The 16,740-nt window shown below is 46.1% G+C and overlaps 1 protein-coding gene across 1 annotated transcript in view; it reads left to right on the top strand.

Moving 5' to 3' along the window:
• The first annotated feature begins 647 nt into the window (after positions 1-647).
• Positions 648-16,740, top strand: part of IL1RAPL2 (interleukin 1 receptor accessory protein like 2) — a 393,018-nt gene continuing 376,925 nt past the window's right edge. The window contains exons 1-2 of the mRNA XM_040614776.1: positions 648-913; positions 12,818-12,918. Of these exons, the coding sequence (XP_040470710.1) occupies positions 12,837-12,918 (82 nt within the window). The 5' untranslated portion in view covers positions 648-913; positions 12,818-12,836. The remainder of the gene's footprint in view (positions 914-12,817; positions 12,919-16,740) is intronic.

The following is a 16,740-nucleotide window of genomic DNA, read 5'->3' on the forward strand; positions in this document are numbered from 1 at the left end:
CAGGGCAGGCTGGTTAAACTGGCGGTGATGGTGGTACGAGAGCGTGCAGGGGGTTTGGAAGCGGCTTTTCGCCGCGCAGCGCTGTGGGACGAGCTGCGCCGCTCCCGCTGCAGCCCAACTGCTGCGAGTTGCGCGGGCGGCCGGCGCTGCGCCCGGGCGCTACAGGGGGGCGGGGGAGGGCGGCGGGGGCGCGGGTGCCCCCCGAGGTGCCCGGCCCGGGGGGGGGGGCTGCGGCAGCGCGCTGGTGCCCGCCCCGGGGGCGCCTCCTCCGCTCGGAGCCCCGCAGGCTGCCGCCCCCCGGCCGCGGCACGGCTCTGCCGCCCACGGGCGCGCCCCCACGGGTCCCTCGCTGGTGCCGGCAGCTCCTTTCCCGTCTGGCCTTCCCGCAGCGGTCGGGGCTTCGGCGGCGGCGTTTTGCCACGCCGGTTGCCCGGTGCGGGGCCGGCGGCGGCGGCGGCGCTCGCCGCGGGTGCGGGGCGGCGGGCAGAGCCCGGGGGGCCGGGGCGGCGGGCGCACGGCGGCACGGCTCGGGTCGGCCGCCAGGGGGCGCTGCGGCGTCTCGCTGCGCGGGGCGGGCGGGCGGCCGCACCTGCCGCGTGCGGGGCCGTCGGCGGCGGCGCGGGGGGCAGCGCCGGGCCGCTTCGCTCGCTCCCGCCCTCCGCTGCCGGCCCTCCCCTCACCGCGGCGCCGCCGCCCGGCCGCCCCGCCGGAACTCGACGGGGGGCAGCGCCTGCTCCTCCGCGGCGGCGGCGGCGGCAAGCCGCGCTCCGCGCACACGGGTGGCCCGCACCGCCCCCGCAGCGGCGCCGCCGGCCGCAGCTCTCCCTGCCTCCGCGGCGGGGCCCGCCCGCAGCCCGCCGCCCTCGGACGGGGCCGTGCCGGCATGGAGACCTAGAGGGGAGCCACCGCGGAGGTAAGCCCTGCCGCGCAGCGCTGCTGGCGGCGATTTCCTTCACCCCCCTTATGTTTCTGTTTTAATTAAAAAACAGTTTTCCCTCGCAAAAAAAACCCAACAAACCACCAACAAAACAACCCACTTGGGGTGTAAGGGCTGTCCCCTCGGCGCCGCCCCCGCCGTGCGCGGGACGGGGCTGAGGGGCGGCTGCTGCCGTGTCCCTCCTCCGCCCCGCGGCGGGCGAGCCGGGGGAGCCGGCGTGCTCCCGGGGGGCTGCCGGCACCGACCCCTCGGTCCCGGGCGGGCGGCCCCCCCGCGCCCTCCGGTGCCGCGCTCCCCCGGGGTGGCCGCCCGTGCCGGGCCCTGCGGCGGCGCCGGACGCGCGTCCGCCGCAAGGGGAGGGTGCGGGCAGCACCCGGGCTCGCACCCCGCCACGCCGTCGCGCCTGCGGCTTCCCGGGAATAAAAGTGTCGCTGCCGGGGATTTAAGAGAAAAAACGCGCGAGGAGTCGCTTTTTTTGGGGGATGTGGCAGCTTGGTGCAGCCCGTGGAGAAGGTGCTGGCTCTTGGCTGCTCGGAGGCACCGTGGCGGCGTCCTGAACGTCGGGCGACTCGGGAATCTCCAGCTGCCTCCCAAAGTTTTGTGGCAAAAAGGCTTTAGCTTTGCTTGGGGTCTGAGGGAAACCCGTTCATGGGCACGAAAAGTCTCTCAAGAGCTTGATTTAAGCAGCTGTTTTTAAAAAGGCTCCTGGACGGCTGTCTCTGCAAGGATCCAAAGAAGCTGAAGTTTCTGGTAGGAGATGCCGTAAGCCGCAGTTTCTCAAAGTTGGGGTAAGGGCTGCGTGCTTTGGGCAACCTCTGCTCCCACTGGGATAATGCCCACCCATAGGCTTTGTACCGCGAGGAAATACCCATCCCGGCAGGAACTGGCACTTCCCTGTGCTCCTGTGCAGTGTTTATACTCTCTTGTTTTTATCCTGATCATTTAAAAAAAAAAAATAAAAAATTTAGAGTATGTGTGGGTTTTGTGGCTGTTACGGTAATACCGTCAGTGTATGTGTAGTCTTGATGTTTTTCCGTGAATGGTTAGAGGTCGGTGCGTGGCGAGGCGCTGCCTGCGTGGGAGCAGCGAAGGGCTGTTGCAGGGTGCCCAGGCGCTGTGCGAGTGTGATTGCATCCCTGCCCAAGAGAGGCACTCACCCCAAACGCCAGCTGTCACTGCTTGAAAGGGGATGTTATTTCTTAGCAGAGATTAAACTGTGCAGCTGCCTGGTGGGTCTGTGCTATCTGTCAGGTATCTCGGCTGTAAGAGCAGGTTCTCTGCTTCTGTGTAGTGTGTGGGAAGGGGCTTCCCTCCGGAGGCAGGAGCAGGCCAGCTTTGAGGACACACGGTGGCTGAAAAGCTTTGCTCATGCCAGACCTGAGGCAGAAGGTAAGTCTGGGGAGGAAGCTGACAGTCAGGCTCTTGCTTTGCAATAATGGACAAGTGGCTGAGGAGGAGGTGGAGGGACAGGCTGGGATTTGGGATTTTGGGCTCCCTGAGCCAGTGGGGGGTAACACACATGCAGTCAACGGGAGAGGTGAAGACTTCTGGCAGCTTACCAAGGCACAGGCAGTGCTCTTCAGGGTTTGGCGAGTCCGTGGTTAAGCAGGGCTTGTGATTGGTGATGTGCGGGATGGCTTTCCAAGAAATTATGAAGGATCACATCCTTTTGAGGGTGTTTCTCTGTGCAAAGGAGACCTCTTGCAGTGGGAGGACGGGGGCATGCTCTGACCTCCCCGCAGAGTGCTCATGTTGCTAGGCAGCAGCTTGCACCTCCAGCCTGCTCCAGATCTGAGTCTGCAAGGGGAGACCTTCCTCTACTGAACTAAAGCTTTCTACCTGGTGACCAAGGATGCTGGAAAGCACATACCCTGCATACACTTCTGGCCTGCTCCTGGGTGCCAGGGAGGGATGTGCAGCTGGGAATGTTCAGGGATGTTAGCCGATCACAAGACTTCCTTATGCTCACCTCCCTGCTTGGGCTGCAAGTGAGCACAGGGGAGAGAGAGGGAAATCTTCAGTTGTTCAAGAGTTCTCTGCAGACCACCCTTTAACAGTACCTGGAAGCTTATAGGAGTTTGTCTTCAAATTGTTTGGTGACTGATGCCTTAGCTGTAAAGTGGGGGGCAGGGGAGGGAGGGAGAAGGAAGGAAGATTTGCTTGCACAAGGGGTAAGAAAAAAAACCCAGTTGTGCCACATTAATGCACTTGGCCACCTTTAGGCTGTTTTAGTGGATGCCACACAGTTGCTGGAGCCCTTGTACAGATGTGGCATCAGCCAGCTTTGTCTGAACTGCTTTGTATCTTGCAGAGCTGAGTGATGGAAAGCCTTTTAATCTCCAGGGCTGCCAGTCTAGTGGCTGCACTTTGAAGCAGTGCAGTAGCTGAAGCTGTTGGAAACCAGTGTGGGGGCACTGGCCACTCTCCAAACAGAAGTCAGATCAAAAAAGAGCCTGAGAGAGTCGGGAGGGATTCACAGGCTGCTGGGGCAAAGGTGAGCTCAGCAGAAGGTCTGTTCTTGTGGCATAGACCACCCCTGATCAGACAGGGACTGGCCTGAGGTTTCTTGGTTTGATGGAGGCTGGAGGCCAGGGCCTCAGAAGAAGCTGCGCTTTACAGCCTTAAGCCCAGAGGAGGCTGCAGAGGAGTGAAGAAGGCAGAGGCAAGTAGGAGTGTACTTGCTGGGCTCAGGATCTCAAAGGTGTTGTGCCTTGCCACTGTACAATAAGGTCGAGCTATGGAGAGTTTAAAAGTGCGTGTCTGGAGGTGTGGGGTAGCTGCTGGCTCCAGTTCCCTGCGGAAGTAATGGGCAGCTTGCATATGGAGGCAGTGTGAGTGAGGAGCCCGGCAGAGATGCAGATAGGCTGCTGGAGAGAGAAAGGGGGAGGAAACGGGGACAACGTATGAAGCCCATACACCTTGGGATGCTCTGCGTGGTTGGAGATGACAGGAGCATCCAGGAGAGGCTCTCTGGTCAGGCTGGGTCTGTACAGGGAGTTGGTTTGTTTGCATAGGCAGAGTAATTTGTTTCCTAACTGCCCGCAGGTGTTTCCTGGGCAGAGGAGGGCTCCTGTTACAATTACCCAGTTAAAGCTACAAACAATGTCTTGTTTGTGGCATTTGTAAGGGCGAGGCTGTTTGGTCCAAATTTTTTTGTGTCCTGGGTTGACATGCCCCTGTGGGACTGGAGGTGGAAGGAAAGTTCCAAGGAGCATATCTGTGCCTGGTGCAGCCAGCCGTCCCTGCTGGCTGAGCGGGGAGGCTGCCAGGGAGGGCTGGGGCTGGTGGCCTTCACCTGTGCGTGTGAGGGAAGGGGCTGAGAAGTTTTACTCACAGTAAGAAATAAAAATCAAGCATCTATAAGGTATGGACTTTTCCTACTCTCCAAAACATTCAGTCTCTTCAGTAATTTCTCACTTCAAACTGAGGCTCAAGCTGAAAATATCAAGGGATGCTAAATCGTGAACAACTATTAAACAGCCTTAAAGGGCTGTATGGGAAACAGTGTCTGCTCTCTGTTTCTAAGCCTTCCTCAAACAATGTGAGCCTGAGCTATTTATCAGGAGGTCTTTAGTGCTGGAAAGGGAAGTGAACATTTAAACTGTATCACAAAATAAAGAGGCACTTTAAGAGGCTGTTTGCTTTCCAGGATGTCCAACTAAAAATAAACCTCTCTTCGAACAGCCTTGAAAAGAAGACAAAGGGAAGAGATCTTACCCTTGCTGAAAATAATGAGAACCTTTTTGCTAGCTTTGATGGTCAGGGTTTCCTCTGGCATCTGGTATTTGATCTAGGTAAGCCACCCGTGGAATTGGTGGGAGGACCGAGGGGTGTGTTAAGTTCAGTGACAAAGCTGGTGGGAGAGAGACTGCCTGTTAGAAACTTTTGTAGGGGTTGCTTGGCTAATCCTGTCCTTTCCAGCCCCTCTCCACCCCAAAAGCACTACAGGAAGAGAGTTCCTTCTATCCCTCTTGTCACTGCTTTATGTAACAGTTAAATTCACAAGGTTGTCTACTTGGCAGGGCAATTCCAGGGCACATAAAATATATATTTTAATTTGATTTTGGTCTGCATTAGAACAAACCCCCATTGTTTACAGGATTTCTACAAAATATATGCAAGTAATGTTCTATAAGCAGTTTCTCATGATTCTGAAATTTGGGGGGGTTTGCTTGCTTAATTAATTCTTATTTTTACCCAGACAAATCTGAAAAAAATACATATAGGTAAAGGCTAGCTTCTGGTTATGTAAAGGAAAAAAAATCCTTATCAAGAATATGTTTATCACTTTAAGGTACTATGAGATAGTGCCGAGTACAGTGAAAACAACTTGCCTTTGCTGACAGCACAGCGAAGTGCCCTGTCTTGCTTTTCTAGAACTGTGCTTTCGAAGTGGAAAACTGTGGAAGAATGTTTTATAAGAAGTGTAACAGCTAGTATGCCATCTTTTTCTGTTAATTCTGTCGTCTTGGAGCATTGTGTATTAGTTAGGGAAGCATGTGGCCATGAATGAGATCAAGGTATGAAATTCTAAGCACATCGCATGTGGAGTTGTGTTCTCTTGGTGCTTGTTTCGTTAATGTATGGGAGTGAATGTGGACCAGGTTTGCCATGAATAGTGCTAATATTGTTATTGTGTAAATATTGCAGAGGCATGAATGTATATAGGAGCAGATATAAAGTCAATACAGCTGACACTTCTAACAACTGCAGTCCGTCTTCTATGTGGTCCTGGAAAGAGGCCTGTTTTAAGATGCTGTAAAAGCAGTTCCTCTATAAAAGCAGGGAACATTTCAGCATGCAGATGGCAGCCCAGTCTAAAATCTAGTTCTGTTTTGTGCTGAGCACCTCCGTAATGAGCCTTGAGGAACACAAGGGGAACAAGAAAAGCAGTGTGGGGGGAAGAGGAGGGATATGCTATCTTTCAGGATTGAGACCTTTCTTTGAACTGTCTCTCTCTCCATTTTTAATAGTTTTTCTACAAAAGCTGCTTGGGGAGCTAGGTTGGTATGAGTATGAAAGAAGCAAAGCATCTAATCTTTTGGCTTAATGCTTTTGCATAGGCTGCTGCAAAGTAGACAGACTTCCTTACTGATGTAAGAGCGGTGAGTGAGTTTTGAAATTGGTGTGGGTGAGAATGCACTTTGATCATCTCTTTTAATCTGAAATGTCTTCCCCTTTTGTGGTTAAGGCTCTGTAGTGGAAACCTGTGATCACTGGTGAGATCATCTAAAGCACTTAGGAGAAAAAGGCCATGACCTGAGCAGTGGTGTTTGCTCAGTGGTCAGCGACTGAAGAGCTGGAGTCAGGTGAAGCCATGGGTTTTCCAGAATTTAAAGGTTTATCAGCAACTCTGAAGCCTAAGAGTTCTCATCAGCAACTTGCTATTTTTCCCCGTGGTGAGCTAAAAAGCAGGGTTCAGAGTCCTTTTTTTCTGAGCAGAGCTTCTCCGCAGCCCAGGGTGGGCTGGCTGAGTTGGGTCTGAGAGAGTAACCTCCAAATTCATTGCAGCCCAGAAGCTGTCTGCCCTCCTGGGACAGTGCCTGGTGGCCTTCTCAGTGTTGGGAAGTGTATGTGGTCGCCCAAGCCTGGGGCTCCTCTTTCCCCTCGGGTGGCTGTGGTTACTGCTGCAGCTTACTCTGCTTTGGGAACTGTTTTTTTGTAACTGTGTCAGTTCTAGGACTTAGGCTGATTTAAGCTGTTTCTTAAAATCACTCCCCTTTCCCCGGTACTAGCGTACGTGTTTAGCTTTCCAAGTGTAAACCATCTTCATGTTTTCTTCTCTCCCCCAGCTGGCTTTTCTATAATCTTCTAAGTACTTCTGCAGAGTGGTAAGAGGCTAAGCCCCACTCTGTAAACTTAAACTCTCTGGGTCTGGCAGTCTTTACATTGCCTACGGTACTTCATGTTGCCTGAAGTACTGTATTGATTAAACCACAATCTGCAGGAGTAAATATATGTTGAATATTAATAGCTCCTACTCTAGTGGGGAAAAAAGGCTGTAAATTAATAGATCCATTATGTTGACCTCATAAACCATGAGGGCTTGAAGTACAGCTGTAATCCTCCTCCCACAACACGTATTTCACTTTGAATGTCTATAAAAGGCCTGGACTACTCGAATTTAAAAGCTGTGATGCTGGACAAGCATATCCATATATCCTGGGATGCGTAGTTAGAATATTGCGAAGTTAAGACTGGAACAATCGTTCTCTGTAGAATCCAGGGTAGTGCTGAATCAGTACATCATTGATGGTGCAGCTGGGCATGAGGCTTAAAAAATATTCGCTAACTTTCCCGCTCCTTTGTTGTTCTTGTTGTTCTTCCTTACTGTTGCTTTCTCTATTTCCAAGTGCAGGGGTTGTTATAATAAGGGAGGAGTATGATTCAGGGATTTAAAATCCAATTTGAAGATATAATGAACTTGAATTCTGTGTGAGTTGCTTAGGGAATTGAGGTCAGTGTGTGGTGTGAGCTGATAGTACTCGATCTGCTAATCAGCGCTGAGTAGTTCTAGTTCTTTTGGTTCACGAATTGTTAAGATGGGCTGCTCAGGTTTTTTTTTGAATTTTCTGAGTAGAGAATTAGAATAGTGCCTGTATTGTATGCTCATCGCTAACCTCTCTGGTTAGCATTTTGATTCTATAGACATTGGAATCTTTATCTGTATTTGGAGTGTTTCAGGGGATATTTCCATTGCCTATTCTTCATGTTTGGCCATAAATGAGCACTATTTTAGGCAGCTATTGCATGGGAAAGTTCTTGTGATAATGCTTGAAGGGTTTTCTCTCTACAGGGCAGACCAGCCCTGCTCATAGTGTTGAGTCGGTTTGCTGCTTTAACATGACTAAAATAATTTCTACTCTTTGCAGCCAGGAATGTTAATGGGAGAAGTTACTGTGTGGAGGCCATCCATGGTATTTTTCTTTCGTGCCTGCCACTAAAGCTCATTGTTTTGTTTTGGTGTTACACTGTAAGGTGCCTTTTGAAGCTTTAAGGTGCTCTTCTTGGTAACTTCTGTTGCCATCTGGAGGATATTTAACTTTTTAATGGATGCATTATAATCTTTCAAGCAAAACCTCAGTGTTAACACCTGAGAGGTGGTGCTGTTTGTTTCTTCTCAAATAACAGGTAAGATTCTGTGTTTACCCCCTTCACATCACAAAAGATCTGTGAGTTTTACTGTTTGTTTCTTTTCTTTCATGCAGCCTTTGGAGGAATCATTACAGATTGGTGTTGTGACCTTGTCAGGTGTTCTGTGTATTTAGTTGTGGTTCCCTTTGCTTCCTCAGGACAATACCTTTGTCTTTCCTTTTTGTATTGCTGTCATGCAGCTGATACACTGTTGAGCCAGTAATAATCCCAGACATTTTAGATGTCTCATTGTTGCTGGTTACTTTCAGTTCACACAACATAAGCGCTGCCAGGTTCCTTCCGTGCTTACCTTGGTTTTAAATTTCTCATAGAATTTCAGCTGAACAAGGGGAATTAGCCAGATGTGAATTTAGTTAAGGAGCTGAGTCCAATGGAGGCTCAAATCCAGCAAGACAAATGCTGAATGCACACTGCCTGGTAGAATTAATGTTCATTGCATATTTAGACAACTTAAGTGGCTGGTTATGATGGTGAAGATGCACAGTGAATTAGGCAAAATGAAATATTCTTTGATGCTTATTGAGCAACAGAGCGAAGAATGCTGCGTGACCCATATCAAGTAGAGCTGAAGATATGTTATTTGAACTAGCATGCATCTCTGATCTTACATATTCTTTAGTTTGTGTTTGAGGTATCGACAAAAAGGGACTGGTGCCCATTGTGGATTGCTTCTGTCCAGCATTTTATATAGACTGGAAATCTTTCAGTAATAAACAGCTGAAAGTGTGGTGTGTTGGCAGAAGAGAAGACCTGAGAGAGAGTTCATATTAAAATTCAAAGCCTTAAAAAGTGGAGCGGGGAAAAAGTTTGAAAAGAAATGAACAGAAATCACTATCTAGCATACTGTAAAGACAAGGGAAGAATTACTGTTGCCATTTCATCCTTTCTGTGTGGGGTGAAAACCGTAATTTATGTCGGTGAGACTTCTCAGCAACAAAACCTGACAATTGGAAACCACTGAAGAGGTGGGCTGCTGTTTTTAATGAGCACCTTTTGCATCACAGCTTCTGTGGAGAAACCAGAACCTACAGAGCCTCATGGTGTGTCAGCAAATCTCAGTCTGTGCACAGACGTGTGCCTGAGTGCACACATGCACCACTTTTCTTGCCTTCTCTTGAAAAGGAACACTGTATAAACAAAGCTTGTGGTAGAAATTAGAGCAAAACTAAATCATGTTTAAAGTAGGAACTTGGGCATCTCAGTGCTGGGTTTTGTGCAGAATATTAATGCTCCAGTTTCCTTCTTGTTTCTGGAGTGCTTTCTGCTAACCTTGTAACTTGAAATTCTTTTGAGTCTGGGAAGCTATGCAAGCTAAAGTGGGTGCTGGCAGGACAGCGAGCAGTACATGAAGAAAATGGGATGCAATTTCACAAGCCTTATTTTCTGAGGACTCAGAAGAAAGAGCTAAGTTTGTCAACACAAGTGAAGGGCGTTAGGAGGCATACGGGAGTCAGGGTTTCTGTTAGAACAGAATTTGTGCTGCACCGCATCCCAGTCCCCTTGTAGTTGCTGGATGCTTACGGCAGTCTGGGAAAGCTGCCTGAAGTCTGTGGTCTGTAGCACCAAATGGTATGGGGAGGGAAGGGGGAGCCTTGTTAGCAGTGGGATTATTGAGAATATAGTTGTCACCTTGCTTCTCCTCTGATGGTAGCAACCTCCCTTTACTTACCTCGGTACAAATGCAACCTGGCACGTCACAACAAGGGCTGGATTAACATGTTTAGCAGTTCTTTTCTCAACAAGCACTTCATTCTGTCTCTCCTCTTGGTGATCTTGGGCAAGTTATCTGTAATTGGTATTTCTATGTCCTTATTAAGTAAGATGTCATCTCCACTCTTCTGGGAGTGGTCCTAAACTTGGTCCCCCTCTTGTAAGATGTATCCAGTAGATACATTCTTTTTACAGCTGTGAGCCCCTACTCACAGCTGCTTGGAGTTGGCAGCATCAGAGTAAGCAGCCCCTTGGGGAAATGCTGATCAGTGCCTGTGAGGGGAGAGTTTGTCAAATGACAAAATCAGCCCTGCTTGGAGGAAAATGCCTCAATTACAGAAAAATGGTATTAAATGTTAACTGGTTTATCCCGTATATATATCTTCAGGCTAGCACAGTTTTATTCATGTTCTTCATCAGATCATAGACACTTTCCCATGCATTTATTTCCAGAAGTGCTGGTAGGTCTAGCACAGGGTTGTCTGGAGTCTCTAGTCTGTCCTGCTGCCTGATAGGTGAGCGAATGGCTCAGAGGAGGGAGCTGTGAGACTGGTCCCATTGAGAGACATGATGGGAGTCTCGGCAGGCTCAGCCCCAGAAATCTCCTGAGCAAATTTAGAGACTTTGCCTTGGACACATAGAACTTTCCCTGTTCTGGCTGCTTGACATGCTTCTGGAGGAAATACATCTTACACCATACCTTGCATTCTTTGTAGAACTGTATGTTTAAAAACCAGTTTGAACAGCATTGTTGTCTATAGCTGCCTGCTGTCTCAGGACAGTAACCAGCCAACCCCTTGGTCACACCGGTGTGACTGATCCTACCTTCTTTGGGTTGGAGGTCTCGAATGGTGAAGATGACACTTCAAACTGATGTGTATTTTCATGCCAGCTTTAGTGGGGTCGTGTCAGATGTGACAGGCTGAGGCTCTGGGCCCAGCTGTGAATGACAGGGTGGTGGAGTAATTTCTTGCCCTTTCCCTACTGTGTTTTCCTGACTTTTGCAGGTACAGAAACTGACTGCCTTGGTGAGACCAGGGCTTCAAAAAGCAATGCTGATAGAACCATGAATTTCCCTGTCTCTAGCATTAATGTCGGCCAGCAGAACTTGCTTTGAATTTTTAAGAGTATGTAATACAGCATAGCTCACTTGGAATGGGGATGGAGGGACCCATATGAAAAAAGACCTAGGAGTTACGTACTTCAGCTGAAATATCTGAAGGGAGGAAAGTGGAGAAAGTAATTTGTAAAGCTACACTTGAAAATCATTCTAGCATAACATCATCGTTACAATTATCTGTCACAAGATTTAGTTCAATTACTTTTTTTTTTAAGCTCTTTTGTCAAGATGGCCTTGCATGTTTCAGGATTTTGGTACTCCAAGGAGAGGTTAAGGAAGAGTGAATACTAATTCTGCCATTAACCACTGTCAGACAGCCTTCAGCGCTTATAATTCCTTGAGAACTCCTTTAGTGTCTTTACTATGGGGAATCAACAGGCATAAAGTGCCCACGGGAACATAGAATTCAGGGGGGGGAAGAAAAATCCACTGCCTATTTATAATTTGTAGTGTGGTAAGGTGAGAAGGGGAAAACTTCAGTTTTAAGTAGTAATTTTGAAATAATTTAATAGCATAATTGCCATTGTGTAAAAGATTATACGGGGTTCCTTACATTTTCTTCACACAGTAGTAAGCTGGTAGTAAAATTACAAGGGAAGAATATTTGATGTAATAAACTCAGATTAAGCTGAATAGTTTTTAGCGAACCACAGGGCATTGCACTGTCTTGCTAGCTTGTCACACTGAGCAAACGTTCAGAGCTGCCAGGGTCTGGGCTGGTCCCCGAGTTGAGGGTGCCTCTGAGCAGGCTGGGCGGGTGGATGTGGTGCAGTGTTTAAGGAACGGTTCTGTTTCATTTGCCTTGGTTTTGGCTGCTAATGCTGGTAGTTTTATGCATTTCTGTTTAAAAGAAGCTGCTATAAAATGCTGATTCTTTTGTCCCAAATAATAATTGTGTACTGATTTAGATGACTGCCCTCTTTATCTGAGAATAAGTGTCCTGATCAAAAGTCGTTATCTGATCTGGAGATAAATTCCTGGAGTCTAAATATATCAAGCCACTTAAAGGCCTGTGACTTCAAGTTAAGCACGTGTTTGAGGACTCTAGTTTATAATTAAATGAGAGAGAGAGAGAGGGGCTTTGCTGAGTTCAGATTCATTCTACCTGTTTTTAAATGCAGATAAGGAGCCTCAGTTTGCTCTTGCTATGTTTTCTTGAATGACCTCATACTTGTAAATGAAAACAGAATTAGTTCCAGTAATATTTAAAATTAAAAATACAATTTTAAACTATATTTTTACTTTTTTTTTTTTAAATGTATGTAATATAAGGCAGGTAGTAAATTTCACAGGAGAGATTTACTTTATCTTTTTGGTAAGAATCCCGAGGCCTGCATTCATTGATTTCTGAATTTTGTTCACCTGTCTTTACCTCATTTTATAGGAGAAATCTCTGGAATAGCATTAATTCATTCTAGGAGCTTTTAAAAAGTCACCAGTGGGAAAATGAGGTTGCTAAGAAAAATTGCATGAATAACCTACTCTTGTATCTTTTCCTGAAAAATGTGAAGGTTTTTTAAGCATGTGCCCTCTTTGTATGAGATAAAACTAAGCTTGACCATCAGAGTCTCTCCCTTAAATAAGATACAAAAATCTTCCAGATTATACCTGTGCTATTTCAAATAAACAGTTAAATCCTATGGTTTTGTAAAGCAAAATAATATTTTCAAAGTGTCATTTTAGAAGACCAACCCTTTTGTGTGTTAGATGTAAATAGTTCATAGACAGTTACTTTGAACCATTATGTTTTGCTACCTCTGCATAGAAATAAACCCCAAAGTCACTAGATTAAGCCATTGCCCTGTAATGGTTCTCTGAGAAATGTTTAACTGTAGCTGCTGCTTTGTTGTAGTGAAGAGCTGTGATTCAGACTTCATACTATGTTTGCATTTCAGCTGTCACAGAAAGTGAAAGATGAAGCCTCTTGTTCTCTTGGTTCTTGTGATCTGTACTGTAGTCAGCATGAATTTGAAGCTCGTGTCAAAGAGAAATTCTGGTAAGTCACAGAAAAATATCTTTACTTTTGAATCTGGACCTAGTGCTCATGCAATCAAGCGTTTTAGATGGCTGCTTTTTGTTTTGCATATATACTTCTTGTTCTCTTCTGAAAAAAAAAAAAGTCATAACCAATATGGTTTGCTTACCAGATGTTACAGGATGAATTTTCTTGCTATAATGTTCTCTTGATATGACTTTAAGCTACTTGAAAGTGTTCTTATGTTTCCTTTTATGAAAAAAAACCAAAACCAACCAACCAAAACCAAAAGTTGATCTGATTAAAAACCCACGAAGGTAATAATGACTTTGGTATTGTTTTAACATCCAATCTTTTACTCGTGCCATAGGATCTTCTTGACTGTGTATGTGCTTTGTGGTGACTTTTAAGTCTGGATGATTTTTCTGTATGTTGGAAGGGCATCTTCCAAAAAGCCATGCCAGCTGTATGTGTGATCATATATGGGGGTTAACTGGGAAGAGCTTTCCTGGGTAGATAATCTTTGATTATTCTGGCAGTGGAAGGGAGTGGCAGGTGGTTTATTTTTACATCTGCTTTTGAAACCCACCAATAATAACAGAACACTTCAAAGAAGCATCTGGATAATATTTCATCTGTATTAGAGCCTTAAGTGACTTGTAGTCCATGCAGGTCTCCTGCCTCAAAAGGAATGACTTCATGAGACTGTTTGCCTTTTGAGCAAGCTGTGAGTTTGACTTTAAGCTGTGAGTACTGACTTTAGTTGGTGTGGCCAGTTTTAAGTTTAATTCCTGCATTTCTTGAGAACAGAGGAGAAAAGTTATTGGTTCATCTATTATTAAGAATTAGATGTCACATCCCAGGCTAGGAAGTGTTACTCTGGGAACCACCAGATGTTAAGCTAAATTCTCTCTGCTGGGCTAGGAAGTATAAATGGATGTTGCTAAATCAAACTAGTCCACAGCCTTTTTTTGCGGTTATCGTCCCCGAGCACTGTTTGCCTTGTGAGAGAAGTCATGGATATTGGGATCTGGCTACAGTGGAGCTTGATCTAAACTTTGCTAAGGCTGATAGTGTTCCTGTTTTTCAAAACTGCTATTACTGGCCTGGATGGGAACCCCTGTGAGATCCATAATCTGTATAACTGAGCAGCCTTTATTCACTGGTGCCATGCAACACCACCTGGCTGCAAGGAAGGGCCTTTGCATTTCTTTTATGAGAACTACACATCTGTAGAAGTAACATGCCTGTGGTTATAGCATCATTCGGCTGGTAGTTTACCTTTAATTATATGTTAGTGTTTTGGTTTTTTTTCCTTAAATCTGCTTTCTTTCATTCTGCAGAATGTCTTGTGTTATTGGCAGCTGTTGACAGTATCAATTCAGGCTGCGTACTGGTGGGAAAAATGCTTTAATATCTTAGACTACCCATTGCTAAATATAATCCAGTAGTGAATAGCTGGTTCTTTTTCTTTTCATTTGATTAAATTGGTATACATTGAGTATAAGATGAAGGGGAAAAATGCACGTAAAGTAAAATTACAGTTTCTTTGCAAGTATATGATCATGTAGTTGGTTTTCACCTTCAGTATTCATTCTGTCATGCGTGCTGATTTTTAGGTTGCTGTGTAGAGCAAACTATTGATTTTTTCTTTTTCTATGATATTGTGTGTGAAATACATTTTCTGTTTGTGTGATTTCAGCACTTGGAACAAAATTGCTAATTTGACTCCCCTTTCTGAAAGGGGTCTTTAATTAAGAAGGACTGTTGTGTTGCTTGGGGCTTCACTAAATGTTATATACTGTGAAGGGGCAGATGCTCCAGAGGCTTCCAAATAACTATTTGTATTGTTGTTTAAGTAGAAGATCAGAGACAGTGGATGGAAGCAGCCAGGCAAATGTGTGAAGAAACAGTAGGACCATGTTGCTGAATAGGGTGACAGAAGCTGTAGTGTGCTGGTGCTGTAGTTTGGTTTTTTTTACTGGTGTCTTGATAAAGGAGAATGGGAAGGGGAAAGTAATTTAATGGTTATTTGTGGGCAGCTGCACTGCGGTGTAAGCAGCAGGATGTCTGAAAGCAGGAAGACTGCTTTAGCTGCAGAGGAGAGCTGGGGTGGGGTGTTCAGATGACACCCTGTAGACAGGATCTGTGCAGCGGTGTTCTGGATGGATATTGTAGTCTTGGGTCTTGCCAGCTGTTGGTATGGGGATGTCTAAGCTGGTGAGCATCCTGAAAAGGGGAAGGGAAATTGTGCAGACAGTTATGTAGAGCTGTTTGAAGCAGTGCATGGAAAGTTCTGACACTGATGATAAAGACAGATTTGGGCCACTAGGGCAATAAACCAGCAAAATCAGGGTATTGGTGTCTGCTGGCTTATGTAGATTGGCGTTTTTCCAAGCAACACATAGAATTATTGCACAAATGGCCAGAATTGTGGTTTGTGTTAAGTACCAGAGCAATTATGAAGTTGACTAGCATGTGTGTAACATTGCATGATAAAATATGTCTTGTTTAAGGGGTAGAGAGTATCTAAAGAGAGCAGAGTTGAAGAGGACTTGGGGGTGGAGCAATGAGATGTGGTAGTGTCTTCAGATAATACAAAGGCATCACTGAGGCAAAGGACGTTTTGCAACTGAAGTTGCCTTAAAGAGAACAGGGGTTTGGCTAGGAAGGCATCTTCAGGGGCTGATAGGAAAATAATCCTTTGAAACCAAGGAATGGCAGCTGAAGGGAGGAAAGTTGAGGATGACAACTCCAGACAGCAAATGCAGACAGTACACAGGGGCTGGACAACAGGCAGGAGTCATTAGAGAGGTCAGGAGTGGAGGATCTAAGATGTCAACCAGGGTGATGAAATGGTGCTGCAGCTGCAAGCATAGAATTAGTTTGCTGAAGAAACAGTCCTTATAGAAGGGAAGAGAAAAGCTGAACTGAAAGAGATTTGTCTCATGTCCTTTACTTGCCCTTTGTTATAGATTCAGGTGTCCATATTTCCATTTGGAGAAGACAAACAGGAATGCATGTGAGTGTCACAGGTTGAGTACCTTGCAGTGCTGCAAAAATGATACAGAAACTTGTAGCAAGTTGAATTGTTTGGCTGCTTCTCACTTGAGATGTGGTGCCAAAATAATTAAAATGGGTGAGCTAATTTAATTATGGTAGTCAGATTCTTCTTTACAAGCAGCAACTTCCAGATGCTCCAGAAAAAATCTGTCACGTCTACAGAGCAACGATTGCTGTTTGTGGTGGGAACAGAACCGTTTGCCTCGAGCATCTGTATGAATGTGATGTTGATTTAAGTTTCACAAGCATTTCTTAATATTAAGAAGCTTTTCTGAAAGCTGCAGGTCATTCTTTTTGTCTGCTTTAAGAAGTAAAGCCGAGCAAATAGCTAATGCTGGGACTGCAGCCTTAGCAATGCCCTAGAAAGGGTATTTTACAGGTGGTGGTTATACAAATAAATTGAGGATGTGGGAGCTGCTAGGTTCCCAGCTGGTAGGTGATTTCCTTTTAATCTGATTAAGTGACTTCTTTTGCCAAGCCCTTTGTATACGGTGCTTTGAGTAATCTTAGCAGGGAATATAAAACCAATTAAAAAATCATGGTATTTTTTAAGCAAAAGATTTTTCAGGTTATAGATTTTGTTTGACTTACTAGACATAATTCCATTAGTGAATAATTGATGCCATTTATTGTTGCTGTATTTATTTGCTGAGCTGAAATACCCTGTCTCAGCATGCTAAAGCTCCAGAGGGCATGCCAACCTTGTGCGGAGGAGCATGGCCAGACATCCCCAAGATTTCTACAAGGCTGCAGGCTGCAGAGCTGGCAGTATCTTTCTGC

Source organism: Falco naumanni, chromosome 14 (assembly GCF_017639655.2).
Source record: "Falco naumanni isolate bFalNau1 chromosome 14, bFalNau1.pat, whole genome shotgun sequence".
Lineage (NCBI taxonomy): Eukaryota > Metazoa > Chordata > Aves > Falconiformes > Falconidae > Falco > Falco naumanni.